We start from the raw sequence: 22,500 nt of genomic DNA on the forward strand, positions 1-22,500 counted from the left end.
GACGTTTGTGTCTATATACATATATATATATATATATATATATATATATATATATATATATATATATATATACAAATGTGTATAAATGTGTGTAAATACACACGCATTCATATATATATGTATATATGTATGTATGTATATAGACATATACATGCACACGCACACACACACACACACACACACACACATGCACATACTGATGATTTCATGTGAAGTTTGAAATGGCGGACTCTTTGGTTGTTTGAATGCGTACATGCCATGGTGTTAAGAAATTCGGTTCCTTAACAAACTAAAAGACATCTCACAGAAGTATGGAATCGTTTGAAATGTATTTTTGTAATGATGGAAAAGAGAATCGAATTCTGAGCTGCAACTACTTCAAGTGTTACTTATAATAGAACTTTATTTCTTTCGCTCATTTTTGTAAAACTTTATATTTTATTTAACAAGACAAGAAAAAATCGTTATAGTTTAAACAAATGTATCTGTTTGGTGAGCACGCATTCCATGAATGTCCTCTAAATTGTAATTATTTTCCATCTGAAAAAATTCAATAGTTTCGTTAAATGTTTGATTTAGCTTAATGTAAATTGCCTAAGGTTATGCCATGCTGACGATTTCAAATAAGGATGAAATGGCGCTGCATATGATTAACTAAGGCTATAAATTTTACGATCTATGTAATAAGCCAGAAAACAGGATCAAATATCTGTATTCTATGTTTCTTCTTCCTTGGTCTTCGATCTAATATTAAAACTACTAATCCCGCCGTGATTGATCTAGAAATGATTATCTCTACTAATCCCGCCGTGATTGATCTAGAAATGATTATCTCTACTAATCCCGCCGTGATTGATCTAGAAATGATTATCTCACTTTCAATTACTGGCTGCCAGGGCACGCCACGTGTTTATTTTAAATTATATTCTTTTTTAAAACTTGTTTTTGTTCACAAATATGAAATTCGTGGACGTGAACGTTTGGTGGAGGAAAATTTTGTGGTGAGACACAAAACGCAGGAGAAGAGAGACACATAATTTTGGAGGAGAGACCCAGAACGCACGACGAAAGAAGAGAGACAAACGTCGTATCAGTTTGCGATAAATATATATAGCAGTCGTTGTAGTGGTAGAAGGCGCAGAGCTTTAAAGTTTAAGTGTCAGAGTATGTTAAGAAATGAATCAGTGACAAAAACCAAATGGCTTTGTTGAGGATGATTAGATGTAAAAGTAGAAATGGACGCCATATGTAGGGGCAATATGGGTCGCTTTTGAGTTTTGTTAAGTGTCAGTTTCTGGTACTAAATAGAAAAATCACGAGTTTGGGACGATGGTTCTGTTATCTCAAAGATGTGATATCGCCAGGTGACATCATCGGTGATATTGAAGTCAAGCATTCGTAGCTAATTTGAGGATCTTAAATGCATGATCTTCAATACAAGGGCAAGTGATCGAACGGAATACAAGTTAGTTTCTTTCATATGAGCAATGATCGCATCTTTGTACTGTTGAAGGAGACAAGATTTCTTATTCACATTGTAGAATATAACTGAGGTCTTTATCAAGAAGCCAAATCACGTTATATGGGACGTAACAACAGAAAAAGTGAATTCTGAATTATGTAGAACAGATTGACACCTTTTCCGCAACTTCCGTTCCTCATCCTTAATTTCTTTTTATTTCCTACGTGTTTAATGAAAACTTTAAATATACATTAACTCACCTATACATGCCTTCTCCTTAGCATCTGTGTAGATATAGGGCAAAGGTCGGCAAAGTGCTCCATAAACGGCAACATTCAGAAGCAACCCTGCTACAAGAAGCAAGGTGCCCCTAAGTCCATAAATTTCAATAAAAAACTCATAAAACAAGTTTACCAACATTGTGCCTAATCCTCCACCGCAATTGTTTATTCCTATTGCCAATGCCCGTCTCTTATCAAAGTAGAGTCCTGTGATAATCTGGCAGGTGAAAAAAGACATTCCAAGAGATACACCTGCAAAAGAATGGAATATTTCACGGGTTAGGTTTCAGTTTGGGGAGATATATTTCTCACATTTGTTTTATTTCATAGACTTCGCCAGATATTCACATCAAATATTCACATCGAGACACAAATCACTTAATACCAGGTTTGAACAAATCTTATGAAGCTTGCATAAACATACCAAAACATTTAAGAAATTTTAGGAAAGTTCTAGATAACTCAATGTCCCGCCAACAGTTGGGTGGGAAAGGATGGATAGAAGAACATCCTAAACTCAAAAAGTCCATGCCCCACCCCATAACCTACCTAGCATATATTCTATGCATATTATACTGCCAAACATAAAGAACACAGCCAATAAATACATGAAGAACTAAAAAAATCACATGACAAGCACTACACTCGAATAGAAGGTTATCAGGTAGCCAACTATTACAATACATAAACAGTCATGCCAAAACGATAACATCAACCTTGACCTAGTTAGAGAGAATCTTGGCTTCGGGTTGCACATGCAACTGGGCATGATTTTCTGTATAGCTTTCTCAGGGTCTGTCCATATTGCTAGTTTCGAAGGCTTGGATTTTAGCAAGTAGTATTTATACCCTACATTTCTTAAATTACTTTATACTGTGTCTGTAAAGTTCTGAACTTGCTAGCCACCTTATTATTACTGTATATGACGGTAATAATACGACTTTATTTACATTTTTCTTGTTTACGATAGTTTCTTTTAAACGGAGGGGGACGTTTAAAGTAAGGAACGCACACGAGCTAATATAGTGAATATTTTAGAAATAGATGTTAAATGTTGTTTTCAACTGAAGATCGCAAAGCGTGAAATCAATTGGTACTGAAATAAGTATTACTTATCTTTGTATTCCAATCAAAGGTAAGCCTGTTTCTGAAACGTTCATTGCATTGCACGTGTATATCTTTATCGTAATATTTATGGTGGTTTTTGGAGCTATGGCTTTGATTTTAACAATTGGTATCGTATACCTTATTTTTCCTAAATTACTTATAAATATATATATATACATATAGAGTACATATAGAGTACAGAGCCGCACCGCTAACCAGCTGGCGTAAGATCTACCTGGGGTTAAACTAGTAGTAACAGGGAACAGCCATTTTGATGTGGCGATTGTAAAGAAAGTTGAAGTTGTAAATATGTTTTAAATATAAGTTATTTAATGCAACAAATTCATATTTTTCTAATATATTTGTGATACAGAGAACAATATTGTTACTTACGGAAGGAGAGCGCTAAGCAGTGAGAAGGAAAATCGCAATGTCATTATCGGTCCGAATATGCTTGATGCACGTTCGAACTGGATGCACGTACTCACTGCGTTTCGAACGTGCATCAAACATATTCGGACCGATAATGACATTGCGATTTCCTTTAGCATTGCTTAGCGCTCCCCACTCCGTAATTTATTGATGGTGAGCCGCCGTATAGCGCTGCCAGTCTTCGTATGTGACTGGGAAAGCATAAGAGAGGGAATCTCTTAATTCAGCTCGCAGTGCCGTCTGCTGAGTGTCTGCGACCGATAAGGAGACAATGACTCCGAAATGTTAATACCTAGACAGGTGGCGCTGCGAGCTTATCTAGATGTATACACACCATTTGTCAGTAAGCGAGATCTATTCTCCGTGATAAAAGGCAGTGAGTAGCTTATTCCCCAGTTCGAACGCGCATCAAGCACACCGGGACTGCTAATAACATTGCAATATCATTATTGTAGAAACGTTGATAAATGGAAAGAAAAAACTTATGTTGCTGATTGTTGTTGTTGGCACTCCGTCGCTTACGATGTCGAGGGTTCCAGTTGATCCGATCAACGGAACAGCCTGCTCGTGAAATTAACGTGCAAGTGGCTGAGCACTCCACAGACACGTGTACCCTTAACGTAGTTCTCAGGGATATTCAGCGTGACAAGGCTGACCCTTTGAGTTATAGGCACAACAGAAACAGGAAGTAAGAGTGAGAGAAAGTTGTGGTGGAAGAGTACAGCAGGGTTCGCCATCATCCCCTGCCGGAGCCTCGTGGGGCTTTAGGTGTTTTCGCTCAATAAACACTCACAACGCCCGGTCTAGGAATCGAAACCACGATCCTACAACCACGAGTTCACTGTCCTAACCACTGGGCCATTGCGCCTCCACTGTTGCTGGTAACGTTGAGCAAAATTGCTTTCTACTATAGGCACAAGGCCTGAAATTTTGGAGAAGTTGATTACATTGATCCCAGTGTATTTCATAAACTGTGAAAGGATGAAAAGCAAAGTCAACCCCAGCGGAATATGAACTCAAGACGTAAAGACAGACGAAATATTGCTAAGAATCTTATCTCGGCGTGCTTAACGATTTTGCCGGCTCACCGCCTAAACATTGACAAATAACGATAACCTGCGAGGGTCGCATAAGACAGAGGACGATAGATGGTGTGTGTCCAGTTTTAAAAGTACTTAACTAACTCTATTGGAGTATCTGTGTCGCAACTTTAAATGCATCTTTTCAGCTGAGTTGTAATGGGTCATATACGGTTTGTTAGTTGTGAGATGAATTTTAAATAAAGATGTTAAACAGGATACGTGACTCATGACATCAAATATGACAGTTATCTTATTACACAATAAAATCTCGTCGTATTTCAGTGTGTGTGTGTGTGGGGGGGGGTCATACATCTAATGAAAACATATACACTGGTTATTTTTCTTTGATGCGATTAGTGTGTCGAACCAATTTCGTCTCAGTCTGTAACCTTATCAATGACCATGTGCCACTCAATCATTTCTTCCTTCTTAGTAACTTATGCATGTTTACTGTAGTTTCACAGATCATGTGATCTTAAACGAAATATATGACACTAAAATATTGTAAGAAAGCAAAACGGTATCATACCTGTCATAATACCGTATGTTGCTATCATCATCTCAATAGTTGTGGAAAAGGCACCCAAGATGGCGCCTATGAAACCAAGAATAGCTGCTAATATCATCACTGTTCGGTGGCTAACGTAAACCAACAACACACTGCCAACTGGAGCTGAAAACATAAAGGTCAATCAGTAGAGTGAAGTGGGTTGGGTTATGTTGTTTGATGGCAGATTCGGAGGTTCGAATCTTGTCGATATATTGCGTTAAGTCATGAGTAAGTTAGTCTTGAGCGAAAATATAAACAATGTATTTAGAAACTGAATACCTAGATAGGTGCAAAATTAGTTGAGTGGGTAAGTCGTTCGCCATGCACAACTTTGCCTAGTGTTCGATTTCAATGGGCGATACTGTGAGCGAATATCTTTTACTGTAATTTCGGGTTTACCAGAAGCACGTACTTCATGTGTTTCTGTAGCTGAGTAAACATATACACTGGTGGTTCGACAAAAGGACGTCGATAAAATATGTACCAGATTCATATAAGTATGGCGGTTGACAGGACAGAGTAAATAGTAGAAGGTGATGTTTGTACGGTCGCAAATAAGGAAAAAATAGAATTTCAATAATTGAAATTAAAATCTAAAAATGAAAAATTGTCATTTACCTGCAAGCATGCTAAGTCCGTCAAGCAGGGCTCCAACTAGCGCCAACTTCCATACTGGGTCATCAAAGATTCTTCTGAGGCCAATAAGGAATATTCCCGAAGACGTTGCCAATCCAGTTACCGTAAAATTCGTACAAGCTGCAGCGAAGCATACCACCCATCCCCAACCCCCATCTGGTACCACTTGTTTTTTCTGGTAATATTTCATGTCTTTGACAACTTTGTTGCGTTTTTCGAAGTTAAAGGGCATGTTTGGAACAAATTTACTGGAAATTTTTAAAAAGAAATTATAAATATATTGTGTTTATTCTCACTTCAAGGCATGAAAATTTACACGAATATTTACGAATATTACTAAAAAGAGACAATGTGTTGTCCGAATCTACCTGGGTACCCAGGTCATAAAAAGCAACGAAACAAATATGCGACAAAACATTTTGTCCGGGAGTAATAGCACAAAGGAAGTTGGCCGACAGCCATCTGATTCAGCTAACTCATCGACTTGAGCAGTTCTTGAGGACATTCTTTGAGAGCAAGGAATTGAAATATTAGAAATATTGAAAAGTTGGTCTGGGTGGTGGTGGTGCAAAATTGCGATCTTGGTTGCCGCAGAAATAGTATTCCGAAGAAATTTTTGAAAAGATAAAATAAAAAGTAGAGGTGGGCGTGGGGGGAAGTTCGACACGTCTACCCCTCCCCACCATACCCACTAACTGTTGATACACACAGTCAGTAATTTCTCCCAGTCCTGCTGTTTATTTTATGTATACGTATGTGAGTGTGTGAGTGTGTGTGTGTGAGAGAGAGAGAGAGAGAGAGAGAGAGAAGAGGAGAGAGAGGGAGAAAGAAAGTAAAGTTATTCACTTGATATCAGATGTGACGAGGTTATCTGTATTAGATTTCTTATTGTACCTGTGTGTATGTTTATATATGCATGTGCTTGTACATGTATATATGCATATGCGTGTGTATATGCATACTATCCCATAAAACTTATTAACTGCTATATATACATACATACATATATATATACATATATATGCTTTCGGTGCGAATAGTTGTTTATACGGCGCCGTTTTTACAATCTTGTAAATAATAATAATAGTATTTTTTATATAAGCTTAAAGTTTAGGAGCATATAAGCCCTCGTCAGAAAAAAAAAGAAGGCTTTCCTATCCGCGTGGGAGTCGAACCCACATCCTTTTGTTAATGCGATTGTGTTACCATTGCAGCAGCGAATCAGCTTCGCTTTCCCTGTCAAATTTAAGAACTATAATAGTTCGTGTTATATGCCCCTTTATTAGACTATTTTCCTTAATCATTGCTCCTGTCTGGTGCACAGAGTCCAAGAATCACTGCCATATATATATATATATGTGTGTGTGTGTGTGTGTGTGTGTGTGTGTGTGTGTGTGTGTGTGGAGGCGCTCTAAGCTTATATCAATATACCATTATTATGGTACTAAAATGATCTTCATGATAAAATTATTTTAGCATTTTCGACCTTGTCTTATTTTCCTTATATATATATATATATATATATATATATATATATATATATATATATATATATATATATATATATATATATATATATATATATATATAGGAGCACTCCGTCGGTTACGACGACGAGCGTCCCAGCTGATCCGATCAACGGAACAACTTACTCTTGAAATTAACGTGCAAGTGGCTGAGCACTCCACAGACACAGACATATATATATATGTGTGTGTTTGTGTGTGTGTGTGTTTGTGTGGTACTTTGGGCACGTGTCTTCTACTGGAGCCTCGGGCCGGCCAAAGCCTTGTGAGTGGATTTGATTGACGGAATCTGAAAGAAGCCCTTCGTATGTGTGTGTGTGTGTGTGTGTGTGTGTGTGTGTGTGTGTGTGTGTGTGTGTGTTTTGTCGATCTAATAACTTGACCTCTACAATTCCTATTTAGTCAAGAAACGATCAAATTATTTTCTAGCTTCCAAGCTATAGTTCTCGCTATAGAAGGGAGCACGAGTACGTTTATGGGAAAATATGTGGTATATTATGGAACAGCTGCCAGTTCCTGGGGGAAAGTGGACCATACGCATAAAGTTAATGGTTGAAGCAGTCGAAAAGATTTAGCTGAATTTAATGATGAAGGAATGGGAATAGACTTTAGGACCACTCGGGATGGTACAAGTCACATCACAAACAATTACAGTGTGATATTAGGGAGGAATCCAAGAGTTATGATTTGGATGCGGCACACCCACTTAGAATGTGAAGTGTTAAGAGGCCGAAACACTTGCATGAAGACCAAAAACTGTTATTCAGCTGTCACAAGAATTTTTTTCTCTATCTCCAGGAAAATGTTAAAGAATATATGATGACTTTATATTAATGAAAATCTGACAAGTTTTTAAAATATGTTATTTTGACAGGCGTTGGGGATAATAAAACATAGCCTACTTGATGGCACGTAAGAAACATTTTTTTCCGAAAAGGGTGTCCCTAAAAAAATCACCCTGGGTCCTACATTTGAATGTGGGCCTACATCACATGCTTTAATGATTTCAAAAGCTGTTTCCTTTGAATATGTGCTGATGAAACTGGGTTGTGTCGAATATGCTGATATGTCTCTTCTGCCATCAAATATGGTGCTTTTGTTGTGGATTAGGATTAATATTAAGATTAATGGATAAATTATCGCGAGAGTTTTATAGATAGAAATATGCAATTATTTGGTTTGAGATTTAGATGATCTGCCTTGTTAAAACGGAAAATTGCCGCGTAATCATTATCAGGTGGATAAGCGTTAAAATAACTAAGAAAGATATAATAGAATGTATGTTTATATTACCTTATAATTTAGAAGAAGAGCAGAAGTTATGTTGAGAAGTTCGTGACGCTTGCACTGAAAATATATCACACTTTTAAATAATTATTTTCCTTTATAAATATTCATTAGCTGTGTTCTCGTTTTTTCTCGAAGAATCTGACCGATCTCTCCACCATAAACTGTTATTTCAATATTATTGTTCTTCTTAACATTTACCTATATCAGGTGGCGTTATTAGGCTAGACATGGACTAGATCAATCTTTTGGCAGAAGCGTATCTAAGGTTTTTAAAGTTATAGTGTTAGTTAATCGTGGGTTTACAAATGCTAGTATATGCATAATTATTCTAACACACGTAGGACTCCTTTCGAAATCACGTGGTTTGATCTCATTGCACTTTGTCTCCCTCCATACCTTACTGTCACCCAAAGTTTTACAACTGTCAGTGTGTATTTGCTTGTATGTGTGTTTGTATATTTTGGTTGGTTTTGTGAGAGAAAGAATAGTTAAAAACATTGTTAATTAAAGAAAATGTAAGTGAATATGGCGTCGAAAATGTACATTTGTCTTTAATGTCATTTATGCCATATAAAGAAATATACAGTGACGGTGACATAACTGATATACATACGTACACACACACACACACACACACACACACACACACACACACACACACATATATATATATATATATATATATATATATATATATATATATATATATATATATATATATATATATATATATGTATATATATATATATATATATATATATATATATATATATATATATATATTCGATTAGAGGAGGTTATGTTGACCTCATGAAGGGATGGCGTCATCCAAGGAAATACTGGTTCAGTACCTAATTTATTGTGGGGAATTGATTTCCTTAAAATAATAGGTGTATATATAAAAACCTGTAGTTTATATTTGTATAAAGGAAGAAGAAAATGGAGACTGTGAAGTTAATAAGAGTTTATTATCAACAACAAATTGATCGTTATCCCTTACAGCTGCTTCAATTATACACAGTAAAATTAATTAAATATTAAATTCATATTTCTGAGAATAATCTCATCAGAGGGAAAAAATATACCGTTAGATGTTTTGTATGCTTGTTTACGGATTCATTATAGCAGGCTGCTATCGGCTCTCCTCTAAACCTCTCTGTTTCTGGAGTCCGCAAGGACCTGCCAACACTCAGAATGTGTCTCAGACCCCTCTGATGGAAGCGTTCAAGAACCCTCACATGTTACCCGTAATATGTCTATGTATCACATTAGTAAAGGAGCGAGTCAGCAAACCCACACGCTGCACAGCAACTGTTGTTCTCCTTGTGATGTCATTCTGGGATCAAACACGAGACTCAAGAGTCCTGAAGGAATCAATACTCTTATGAAGCCTTAAAGATAAGTCAAGGAGAAAGGATGGATGAGTGTGCTGTCCAAGTATACAAACTTGCCAGCCACTGACTAAATACTTTTCTCTGTCAACACACCACTGCCATCAGGAAAGCTGCACGAAATTTTGACAGTGAACAAGTCGGGGTTTCAAAGCGACGAAAATATTTTGACACAAATTAAATTTAGATGTTGAAGTGAATCTAACAGGGTTTTTTTTTTTTGTGTGTGTGTGTGCTTTTTTTAAATGGCTTATAAACACCTTCCACGCAGCAATTGTTTTTGTTTCAGCACACGATCTCAGATCAAGTCACTTGCTGTGCAAGTACATCTCTGTAATATTTTATGTTTATTAAATTATCTAACCTATTTTATACACCAAACCTATCTCTGCATTAACGTCAGTATTATTTCTACCGTATCTAAGTTAACTCATTTTTTTCACTCGTGTCAAGATTTGAATAAATATACATATGATAATTTTGGTTACATCCGTAATTAATTTAATTTCGCGATAAACAGATAAGAAATAGCTTTTTTTGTGTTAAACCTTATTTACCAAATTTTGCTTCTGATTTAGATGCATGGCCAACAAATGTTGTAGGAGGGTTGGGCGTTACCAACGACACCCTCATTTGAAAGCAATTTATTTTATCGACCTCAAAAGGATAAAAGACACAAATTTAAAGTCTGCGGGATTTGAACTCAGATCGTTAAGGATCCGAAGAAATACAACTCAGAATTTTTCCTACATTCTAACGATTCTGCCAACTCGCTGCCTTTGTTTACAAAGTATTAGTTTCAAATTTTATCTAAGCTTATCTAAGTTTATATATATATATATATATATATATATATATATATATATATATATATATATATATATATATATATATATATATATATATATATATATATATATATATATATATATATATATATATATATATATATACATATATATATATACATATATATATATATATATATATATATATATATATATATATATATATATATATATATATACATATATATGCATACATATATATATATAGTCTGTGTGTGTATAAGTATGTGTGTGTGGGTGCGTGCGTGTGTATGTGTATTTTTAGAACTTGAATTGATGGTGACGCAATAAAAACGCTCTTAACCTGAGCGACCGATCTCAGCCCATCAAACGTTAAAAGTTACAGCACTTGATGCGCGCAACGTACTTTCGTTTGCTGTAAGATTCTATGCTCAAAAGAAAAGGGACTACGAATCCTTTATCTTGCAAAAGTCATGGTTTAATATTTTAGTCGCACCATCATTCTATCATACTTGAAACTGTTATTTCAAGATATTCGGCGATGAAGACAAACTCGAGGGAAATCACACTAAATATTCAACGGTCTCTCAGGGAGAAACGTTTGTCACAAACGTATGTACAAGTATACCTATCCGTCTATCTCTATGTGTGTGTATGTGTGTGTGTGTGTGTATATAAATATACATATATGCATATATATATATATATATATATAGATATATATATATATATATATATATATATATTTATACACGTACAATAAGCTTCCACACAGTTTCTGTCTATCAAATTTACTCGAAAGATACAGGGCCGCCGGGCGCCATTGTAGAAGACATTTGGTTGAGATGACCATATACACACACACTTCACTTCTCACAAGGACGCATATGGAGACACGCATCCATACATACAGACACAGTACATTAGTTACAAAACCCACACACACACTCAGACATGCACGCACAAGGAGACAGAGGTACACACACACACACACACACACACATGCAAACACACACACACATAAAAACACACAAACACATGAAATTGGTACATATAATTTACAACAAGTATTTAGTTCCGTTTTGATTAAGATACCAACGGCCCCAGAGCTCACTGCAGTTTTCTGACTGTCACCCCCCCCCCCCTCCGTTTGTTCTCTTAGCTTCGTCTTCCAGTGTGACCAGTACTTTACACATATTTTATCGCATGTAATATATGTCAATTCGTCTATTGAATGAATTTAATGCCTCATTTAAAAAACAATTTAATACTAACATTCCTTTTTAATGACGTCAGTCAGTTATACTGTATTCACATTTGCAGACATCGCTGTTGTATTCTTCCTGATTTTGCTATTGGTAAGTCTCTATAACTATGAACTTACGCAATTTAATTTTTATTGTGAATATCTTGATGAAAGTTTCAACATTTAAATTTAATTTGTCAAAATATTTTCGCCGCTTTGAAACTGCGACCTGTTCGCTGATAAAATACCGTGATGCAGCACGGAATTTTGTCAACGAACAGGTCGCGGTTTCAAAGTGACAAAAATATTTTGAAAAATTAAATTTTGAAGTGAATCTAACGGTTTTTGTGTGTTTTTAAATGGCTTGTAAACACCTTCCACGCTGCAATTATATATATATATATATATATATATATATATATATATATATATATATATATATATATATATATATATATATATATATATATATATATATATATATATATATATATATATATATATATATGTATGTATATATATGAGAAAGGAACAGATGTAGAATGAATGTTATTAGAAGCTAATGAGAGTAGGCACAGCTGATCCTAAACCTAACTTTATTGTTCTACAGAAGACAGAATTACCCGGCACATAGTGTCTCATACATTTTCACAGGTTTTGAAAGCGTTTCAATTATTTAATATCAAGTTTATATATATATATATATATATATATATATATATATATATATATATATATATATATATATACCTTATATCTTGCACTAATATATATTCTCTGCGATTCTTAGATCCAGATATATGACTTTACAGTTCATTTCTTTTCAGCAAATACTCAGTCGTTTAAATGAACATAAACACGCAAAATATTCATGGCTTCTTCTTAAATATTTTCAGTAAATTCAATCCTCAAATGTCCACTCAACCAGCGAAGCATGAAACAGTTGTCAAAGATGTAGAAATCTGTCAGAAACGACCAGTGGTACCAGACGGAGGCTGGGGATGGGTCGTCTGCTTTGCTGCAGCTTGTACCTGTTTCATAGTGAGTGGACTAGCAAGTTCTTCTGGAATATTCCTTATCGGACTCAGAAAAATCTTCGATGACCACATTTCCAAGTTATCTACAGTGGGAGCCCTGGTAGAAGGACTTAGCATGATGGCAGGTATCAACATATATTTTTCAGTTTTAATTCTGCTTTGAGGTGTTTTCTGATCTTTTACTGACTTCAGTCTCTGGAGTGTTGCCATATTGAGGACCAATACTTTCAAAATTGTAGTCGATCTGATCGAATCTAACCGGGTACAAATGAGAACTGGTTCAATTCCCAGCTGAGCAATTTCACATTCCTTTGTTCTTTACGTTCCTACGTTTTGGTCGTGGTGATGCATACATGCCACAACATCAATGTATCCTTGTGTTAGTAAACGATAATTCATTTAATTTTATTTGCCGAACTGCACACTTACGTTGCATAAATGAACATACCACATGCAGTACTTGTTTTTAATCCGGTATATACCTTAACTTAAATTCACATAAACACATACATTGAGAATTTCTGGTCAACCCGAGCTTAGAGTAGAAGATATTCGCTCACAGTTCCGCCCGATGAAATCAAATACTGGACAATATCTTAACCGCACAACTAATCCTGTACTTATCTATGTATTCATTTCTTGTTTATATTTTCGTCCAAGACAAATTACCTACGTTTAGCAATTAAATACATCAATAAGATTTGAACCCCCAAATCTTTCAACTAAACAACACCAACTGACCCACTTGGCTCTACTGTTTGTTCTTTGTTGTATATTTTCAGCTCCAGTTGCCAGTATTCTGTTGAATTACTTTAGCCATCGGACAGTGTTGATATTAGCAGGTCTTATTGGATTCACAGGTGCCATATTAGGAACATTTTCTGTCAGTATCGATATGATGATAGTAACATATGGCCTCATATCAGGTAAGACATTTTTATGTCATATTTTGCCGTATTCCCTAATATCATTTGCATCATATGCTTGGAATAGAAAAACAAGTTCCATATCCTTTTCTACTCTAGGTACAAGGCCCGAAATTTTGGGGAGGAGACCAGTCGATTAGATCGACTCCAGTACGCATCTGGTACTTAATTCATCGACTCCGAAATGATGAAAAACAAAGTCGACCTCGGCGGAATTTGAACTCAGAGCGTTAAGACAGACGAAATACCGCTAAGCATTTCGCGCGGCGTGTTAACGCTTCTGCCAGCTCGCCGCCTTAAACAAGCTCCATATCGTGTTTATTGCTTGAATTATTACATAAATAATACCTCAATAATAATTTTAAAAGTCTGATGTAATATATCTGGCTGTTTCTATTGCAATCTGGATAAATTTCCTTGTTTTTAATAGCAGGAACTAACCAATGATAATTAGTAAAAACACTATTTTTGTTTCCCATACACTGACCTAATCATGTATCCATGACTCCACTATTTTTGGTGTTTTCGGAATCTTAAAATTCTCATTATTTTTGAGGGCGGTTTTTAATGTTTTATTATTGAGATGATGAACATGTAAACAATCCAATGAGTTTTCGTGTTGAACTAATTATATTTATAATTTCGTCTCGGCATGTGATCACCGCGTGCACGTCATTGACAAGGCCCAATGCGGTCGAAAATAGTTGCTGTGACGATGTCTGTTAGGCTTCGATACATGTTACTTTTTACACAACACTGTTATGAAGAAATTTTCTCTCCGAAAAGAACCACAGCAATATATCTTTCAATTCATTAAGTATAATACACAGGTTTCGATTTTATATTTTTAATATTTCATTCGATATATTAACTGGCAAAGTTTATTTTAAAAACAAATGTGAGATTTACATCTTCCAAAACTGAACCCTAACCCGTGAAATATTCCATTCTTTTGCAGGTGTATCCCTTGGAATGTCTTTTTTCACCTGCCAGATTATTGTAGGTCTCTACTTTGATAAGAAACGAGCATTGGCAATAGGAATTACCAATTGCGGGGTAGGAATGGGCACAATGTTGTTTAGCTTGATTGTTCAGTCACTTTTAGAATTTTATGGACTTAGAAGCACGTTGCTCCTTATAGCGGGAATTCTTCTGAATATCACTGTGTTGGGAGCCCTTTGCCGACCTCTGCCCTACACCCACGCAGGGGATGGAAACACAGAATGTAAAGGTGAGTTCATTCAGGTTCGGAGTTCTCATTTACGAAAATTCAATATCTGTTACGGCTACGGATTGGATATGCGCAGAAAATCGAACATGTGCAGTGGTTACTTGAAATTAGTTGGACAAGGTATCTGCAGCAATAAACTCGAGTAAAATTTTATGACCGTTCCTCGAGTAAACATTTTGTTACGAATATTTGAAATATGTGTGTATACTTTTTTGCAAGCACACACACACACACACACACACACACACACACACACTGGAATTCATCTTTGAAGGATATCCCCATCCCATCTAGAAAGGGTTAATTTTTCTATGTGATAGTGGATATTCATCGATGAGTTATTGAAACTTGGTTATTTTCCCTAAAACTATATGTTTTATATATATTTTATCTATAAAGCTCAATTTAATTTTGATCTTTTATAAATTGATTTTAATTGAGTTTTTACCTGTAATTTTGGATTTTGTCCCTAATATTATTATAATTTTCTAATTTATAATTAACGTTTATTGTTTGTATTTAACTTTCAGTTTTTCGTTGATTATGGAATTTACAGGTAGGATTGAGCCACTGTTTTGGAATTCATCTTTGAAGAATATCCCCATCCCATCTAGAAAGGGTTAATTTTTCTATATGTGATAGTGGATTTTCATCGATGAGTTCTTGAAACTTGGTTATTTTCCCTAAAACTATATGTTATATATATATATATATATATATATATAGATAGATTATATATATATATATATATATATATATATATATATATATATATATATAGGGGGGAAATCCTGTTAGCCCTTTGTGGAGCATAGGGCCGGTTTCCATGGCGTATGTGTTCCCCCTAGCTGGACGCCAGTCCATCGCAGCTTTTTACTCGATAAGAAGGAAGAGTGAGAGAAGGTTGGGGTGAAAGAGTACAACAGGGGTCACCACCACTCCCTGCCGGAGCCTCGTGGAGCTTTAGGTGTTTTTGTTCGATAAACACACAACGCTCGGTCTGGGAACCGCCTAATACTTATTCTATCCGTTTCTTTTGCCGAACTGCTATGTTACGGAACGCGAACACACCGACATCAGTTGTCAATCGACGATGGGGAGATAACCCAATATTTTAATGGCAACTTTTTAATGGGGGTGAGATAACCAAAAAGTTCCCCCAGTTTGTATATGATCGCTAGACAGTTTCTATCATGCGCTCAAATCACAGACAACCGTCTCGTGCATGTTTATGTGTTAAGGTCTTTTTCCTGTGCATATATATAACGAGTTGTGTGCATATATTAGACTTGTATTACATATGTGTGTGATGATGTGAAAAAAATTAATTAATATTTCAGAACAATTTATATAAATCTTTAATTACAGACGGGACCGACCACCCCACAGTAATGGAACTTCCGTCTTTAGCACCGGAATCTAGCAACAGAGAAAACATTAAGCAGAGGGAAATTATAAACGAAGCACTTGATATATCGGACGAGAAACAGAATACGGTGAGAGAGAGAGAGAGAGAGAGAGAGAATATTTCCTACATGGTTGTTTATCACTTAGACACGCACACACACACACGTATCGATGTAGACAAAATCATTTATCATGTAGTTAGCCACACGAATACCAATAAAGGTTTTGGTATCAGTATAGAGACACAGCGATTAAATATTTAGAGAATGACGTAGGTGGGGGTGGGAATAGCCATAGCTGATTCTTGATATGAAACCTGGTTAATGAAGTAATTACTCACATACTTAGTATAATGAGTAAAGAAAATGTAATTAATTAAAATAACACAGTGAAGTGAAAAATTAATTAAAATAATTTAATATTGGTTACTTTGAGAATTGTGTCTGACTTTCAGCTGTGACAACTGTTGGTGTGTTTCGGTCTTATTGGTGTTCATCAGCGAAACATTGTCTTTAACTGTTAATGTGATATATTAGATGACAGAGACATATAAGAAATGTTAATAAATGATCACAGAGGTAGGAGTGATAAGGTAGGAGAATCACGGATGGCTTTTAGAGGAGAACAACCTAGAAAGTAGACCCTAAATGAATTCCTTTGGTAAGCCTATTTATTCTAATTAAAATTACAACATTAATAAGTATAATTTTTTTTAACTACACAAAATTCGTACTCAATCCACAAATATGAAGTATGTGACGAGACAAATATCATTGGATTAGTCTGTGTCGCTTGCTTGGGATTTTCCAAATATTCAGGTTATATAAATATGACGAGAAATAAATAGAAAATAGAAAAACGTGAGCCCTAAGTAGAAATATTTCTCTCTATTGCAAAGAGAGAAACAACTATTTTATATTTTAATTCCGTATAAGCACACGAAGCAGTTATGATCGAAATAATGATGTGTATATTTATTTTTAACAGGTCTGTAGAGAGAGCTGTGTTCTCCAACATAAAATACCGCAACGAATGCATTTCACATTTTGACGTTCAGGAACGTGTTGTGAATAAGCATACACATTATTTATCTGTAGTTCATCAAAGTTTTGTCACAATTTTACAGTTTTCTGACCTTTATCTCTCCTAATTGGGCAGTTATCACAATCATTTACAAGAGATCATATTCCAACAGTTACCTTTTATCTTTTACCTGTTTCAGTCATTAGACTGCAGTCATGCTGGGGCATCGCTCTGAAGAATTTTCGTCGAGTGAATCGATCTCAGTACTGTTTTAAATCTTGGTATTTTTTCTGTTGGTCTCCTTTGCTGAACCACTAAGTTACGGGGACATAAACACACCAGCACCAGGTGTCAAACGGTTGTAGGGGACAGATACAAACACGCACACACAGATAGATAGATAGATAGATAGATAGATAGATAGATAGATAGATAGATATGATGGGTTTCTTTCAGTTTCCATCAAGCAAATCCACTGGACCTGAGGCCATAGTTGAAGACACTTGTCCAAAGCGCTACACAGTGGGAGCGAACCCGGAACCATGTGGATGGAAAGAAAACTTCTTATCACACACGAATGCCTGTCACAATTATCCCGGATAACATAAACACATTCACTGAAATAATTTTTCTTTTTTTTTTTTTCAATTAAGAAAACGTAATTAACGATATTTCATATTCGTATAATTATCACCATTGACTCAGCACAAAATATATCCCTCCACAAATAATACGCGTTCAAATGTTTCAAGTTACGAAACTGTTTCTGTGTTCGATATTATACTTGTCCGTATCATGAAACGAAAAGAAAAAGCATGAACGAACAATACATGAAATAGACAGGAGACCCTTGTAAAACCCTTGATGTATGAAATGATATTTTAATTTTTTTTATATTTTACTTGTTTCACTCATTTGACTCCGGCCATGTTGGAGCACCGCTTTGTTTAAATTTTTTATCTGAAGTATATTTTACTAATTATAGGGGAGTCCTCCTCCACCAGCAGATAAAAGTGGTATCAACGATGAGACGATTGTAAAGAAGCAGAAAATCGACGGAGGTTCAATCCTGAAGCGATGTTCAGCTATAATTGGCGTGGAACTTTTTAAAAATATTAACTTTGTGTTGCTGACGATCTCCTACACGTTTTGGGTGTGTGAGTATTGCTGCTGCTACTACTACTACTTAGAATAATTTTACAATTCTTACGTGCAAGCCTTTCATGTCATAAAAAGAAAGCTACTGGTTTCAGTTATTAGAGTGCAGCCATACAGTCTAATGACTGTTCCTTGACAATAAATGTTATTTCCTTCTTGTATGTCCACCAAAATGTCTGAGAAATGGCTACTGTTCTCTTCAAAGTTTGCATTTGTGACTTCAGTCACAATGTTTTGAAATTTACCTTTTTTCCAGAGCATTCCATATAGATTCGGAACTGATTAGCTGATAGAGAATTTTCTTGATATGTGAACTTCCAAGAGCTTTCTAGAAATTTTCTAGAACTCTGCAGTAGTTTGAATAATAATTTAAACTCAGGGGTTCGTCCGTTCATTTGAGTTCTAGCTACCCAAGTGGATGGGCCTAGCTGTACCAGGTTGGGTCAAAAGTTTCTTTTTATTTCTTTCTACTGATATTTGGCAACTTGTATCTCTATGTTATGCCATTAATTTGATGCAACTTGTCCAGTCGTTGCTGGATTGTTTGTTCTTTATTTCCATTTGTAACATATAAACGTTAATTGTTTAGTTTTTATTTTAAAACTTTGATAATGAGTGGTGGAAAAAATTTCAATTTGAGCCATTTTATGCTACATGTGGAGAGAAAAAGATTGAGTACAAGGAGAGCAGCAAAAGACATTTATGATGTGGAAAGTCTAGGAACTGTCAAAGAGTGTATGGCACAAAACTGGTTCAGACGTTTCAAGGAAGGTGACACCAACCTCGAAAATAGACCAATGTCAGATAGACCATCTGTTGTGGAATATGACGCTTTGCTTGAAGTCACAAACATTCGTACATTGTCAGCAGAACTTGGTCCTTCACAAACCACTATCAAGCTCGGCCTTGTGCATAGACGCTGTCGAGAAGTTCCTCATGAACAATAAACCAATCTCAGTGATGTATGAACACTTGCAAACAACTGCTGACGAATCCTTCAGATGCCCGTTTTTGGTGTCGAATTGTAACTGGGGATGAAAAGAGGATCTATTTTCGTAAACCTAAAAATCCGTGGTTCCGTTCTGCCAGGCTTCAGTAAGGGCGGTTCGAAGAGATGATCATGTTGTGTGTTTGGAGTTTCGAGTGGGTGTTGCACTTGTGAATGCTAACTTTTATGCTCATCAATTGCAGTGAGTATATGATGTTTTCAAAGCCCACTACGCGGAATTGGTCAATCGAAGACACGTACTCCAACAGCATGACAATGCTCCAGTACACATTACCAATGTGATCAAGCGCAAATTAGAACTTGAGTGGCTGGAATTGGTGGCACATCCTACCTACAATCCAGACCTTACTTCCAAAAGATTACTGTATTTTCCGTGCAATGACTCATCTCCTACGAGAACAGAGGTTCAACAATATGGATGAGGTCGAAAACTCGAAGGCATATAAGCATGGAATTCAGCTTCAGGCACAACGATGGCGACAGCAGAGTGTGACGAGATATATTTTGATTAATAAACGCTTTCCGTATTGAACTTGTTTAAACTATTTATTAAAGCTTGAAATGCAAAAAAAAAACCTTTTGACTCAACCTTGTATTTATCAGAGATGATATCAAGGATCTGCAACCACCAGACAGACGTATTTTGCTGTCTGTGGTTAAAGTACCAAGAGAAGAGCCTAAAAAGAACTCTGCGACAGCATCTGCCAAAATGCACGAGGCCTACAAGTTGTTTCGCCATGTGTCTCGGGTACCGAAACAAACTCTGGTCACCTCAATTAACTTGCGAGTGTTGTGGAAATATTTTACAAGGTAAGATATACAATTTCTCTTTGCGTGTAAAGTAGGATTTTATAAAAAAAAAATTAGAGATGCGGCACGGAATTTTGTCAGTGAACAGGTCACGATCTCAAAGGTCACGATCTCAAAGGTCACGATCTCAAAGGTCACGATCTCAAAGGTCACGATCTCAAAGGTCACTATTTCAAAGCGACGAAAATATTTTGGCAAATCAAACTTAAATGTTGAAGTGCAAAAAATTTAGAATTTTATAAATATTAAAAGTGATTTTTTTTTTAATATCCATTGTTATTAAAAAATATATATCTGATATGAAATATGTTGTGAGAAACTGTTAGACACCAGTTGCAATTAAAATAAATTTATTTCTTCTTAAAATCAATTTTATTTTGTTCTTTTTCAGAATGGTGTAGACGCCCATTATTTCAAGAATTTGGCAGGAACACATTATCCACTCAAACAATTGTAATGTTCTCATATCGGAGTCTTCCAAACATCGAACTGGCAAGAATGCATTTCCTAGTATGTATTCCGATTTCCCATCATCCATCACCCGCATTGCTGGAGAGAGTGGGGAGAGAGAGAGAGAGAGAGCAGTAACAGCAATTTGGAAAGACGCTGTAGATGTATATTGCGATTACAGAAGTGCACCTAAGAAAAAGCCATAATACTCCCAAACAAAAACACCTCAACAATTTGACGAGAGACACTGGAACGACAAAATCCAATTCCAAACTCTCGATCCTTAGATCCAAGGAGTGGAAATATTTACATTGAAAGTGTACAAATCACTGATCAGAAGAAGTGTCCCTGGATTTTTCGAGAAGGGCTCTGCATCTACGAAAATATGACCAGTCTGTTTGAAGCAATCGAAATCGCTTGCAGCTGAAACAAATGGTGTCACATCAAAGACGTGGAGCTCCAGAACTGGTAAAAAGTATCCGCATCTTTTCCTGGCTAACTCAATATCTTCAAAGAGGAATACAACAGCGTCAAGACCTTACGGGATGTTTTGAAGTGTGATGACTATAGCAAGAAGGTAATCGAAAATTCAAAATGGTGACTTTCCTGATGATTCTCCAATGTGGCTTTACAAGTTCCCATTCTATCTTCACCTTTGGGACAACAGAGACAGCAGGGCCACCACGGTGCATAATGAACGGCAGCACGGGCCATAACTGCCTGTGTTAAGCATGTTGAGAAGCGGCACCAACAGTGAGTGATTGGGTGACTTTTGAAAGATGTTTGCAACACTGCACATCAGTTGGGTCTTAAGAAGCATTTTTTTCCCCACGGTTTTCATAGGAGTCAGCAACCTTTATCTATCTTCAAGATTTCTTCCCTAAACTGCCTGAAGCAAAGTTCAAAGTCGATATCATTTTTCAGACCGCAGATGAAATAAGATGCTGGAGTGTATGGAATTCCATATGACGCTAAGAGAAAAAGGAATCTGGAGCGTCTTTATCATAGTGATACGGAGCTTCCAGACGCAATCACAAGATAGGAAACTATGTGGTACAAGTTGGGAATCTGGTGGAGAGCTACTCTAAAATGAGCTGCAGGATGTCTCTGGAATCCTGTGGCCACGGCGGTCATTTTTGATAAATTTAAGAACATGGAAAGGCTGTCAAATGAGCAAAGCGATCGTCTCTTTAAGGATATACAACACTTTTAACAACAATAACAATGAACAATTCTGATTGAATCCTCCATGTGTTGACATGGATCTCATTGCGACAATGTAACCTTTAATTTAATCAAGATATCGTTGGCCTGAATTGTAACCGGCGATATACGCCTCGCTTATATATTTACCACTTCCGAGGTTTTTTACTTCTCTTTCTTTCGCCTGTAACAATTAAGTTGTATAAGCATACACCAGGAGGTTTTGTGCGTGGGTGTGTGCACGTGCATACATATATATGCGTTTGTATACATTTGCTTTGCCTATATATATCTGTATACGTATGTGGCCATGTACCTACGTCTGTATATAATGAGTATATATGTATACTATAAATTGTTTGGTATGTGTATGTTTTGCTAAATGCATATCTATTTTAGCCTGAAAGGTTTTTAAACGGATATATCTCTTAATT

The 22,500-nt window shown here is 36.0% G+C and overlaps 2 protein-coding genes across 8 annotated transcripts in view; one reads left to right on the top strand and one right to left on the bottom strand.

Annotated features, from left to right (window-relative positions):
- Positions 1–8,699, bottom strand: part of LOC106870291 (monocarboxylate transporter 9) — a 21,068-nt gene extending 12,369 nt beyond the window's left edge. The window contains exons 1-4 of one of the 3 annotated variants that reach the window (XM_089338561.1): positions 8,370–8,480; positions 5,533–5,798; positions 4,894–5,037; positions 1,723–1,995 (exon numbers count right to left, since the gene is read on the bottom strand). In XM_089338561.1, the coding sequence (XP_089194687.1) occupies positions 1,723–1,995; positions 4,894–5,037; positions 5,533–5,782 (667 nt within the window). In that variant the 5' untranslated portion in view covers positions 5,783–5,798; positions 8,370–8,480. Of the gene's footprint in view, positions 1–1,722; positions 1,996–4,893; positions 5,038–5,532; positions 5,799–8,369 lie in introns of all 3 variants that reach the window. The other 2 variants (XM_089338560.1, XM_089338559.1) reach the window with 2 other exon arrangements.
- Positions 1–22,500, top strand: part of LOC106881224 (monocarboxylate transporter 9) — a 44,509-nt gene that overhangs the window by 19,649 nt on the left and 2,360 nt on the right. For 2 of the 5 annotated variants that reach the window (XM_089338556.1, XM_089338555.1), the window contains 5 exons: positions 12,709–12,974; positions 13,632–13,775; positions 14,734–15,006; positions 16,375–16,502; positions 18,422–18,593. In XM_089338556.1, the coding sequence (XP_089194682.1) occupies positions 12,725–12,974; positions 13,632–13,775; positions 14,734–15,006; positions 16,375–16,502; positions 18,422–18,593 (967 nt within the window). In that variant the 5' untranslated portion in view covers positions 12,709–12,724. Of the gene's footprint in view, positions 1–10,906; positions 11,179–11,889; positions 11,925–12,708; positions 12,975–13,631; positions 13,776–14,733; positions 15,007–16,374; positions 16,503–18,421; positions 18,594–22,500 lie in introns of those variants that run through there. The other 3 variants (XM_089338557.1, XM_089338554.1, XM_089338558.1) reach the window with 3 other exon arrangements.

The sequence above is a fragment of the Octopus bimaculoides genome, chromosome 20 (assembly GCF_046866305.1).
Source record: "Octopus bimaculoides isolate indiv1 chromosome 20, ASM4686630v1, whole genome shotgun sequence".
Lineage (NCBI taxonomy): Eukaryota > Metazoa > Mollusca > Cephalopoda > Octopoda > Octopodidae > Octopus > Octopus bimaculoides.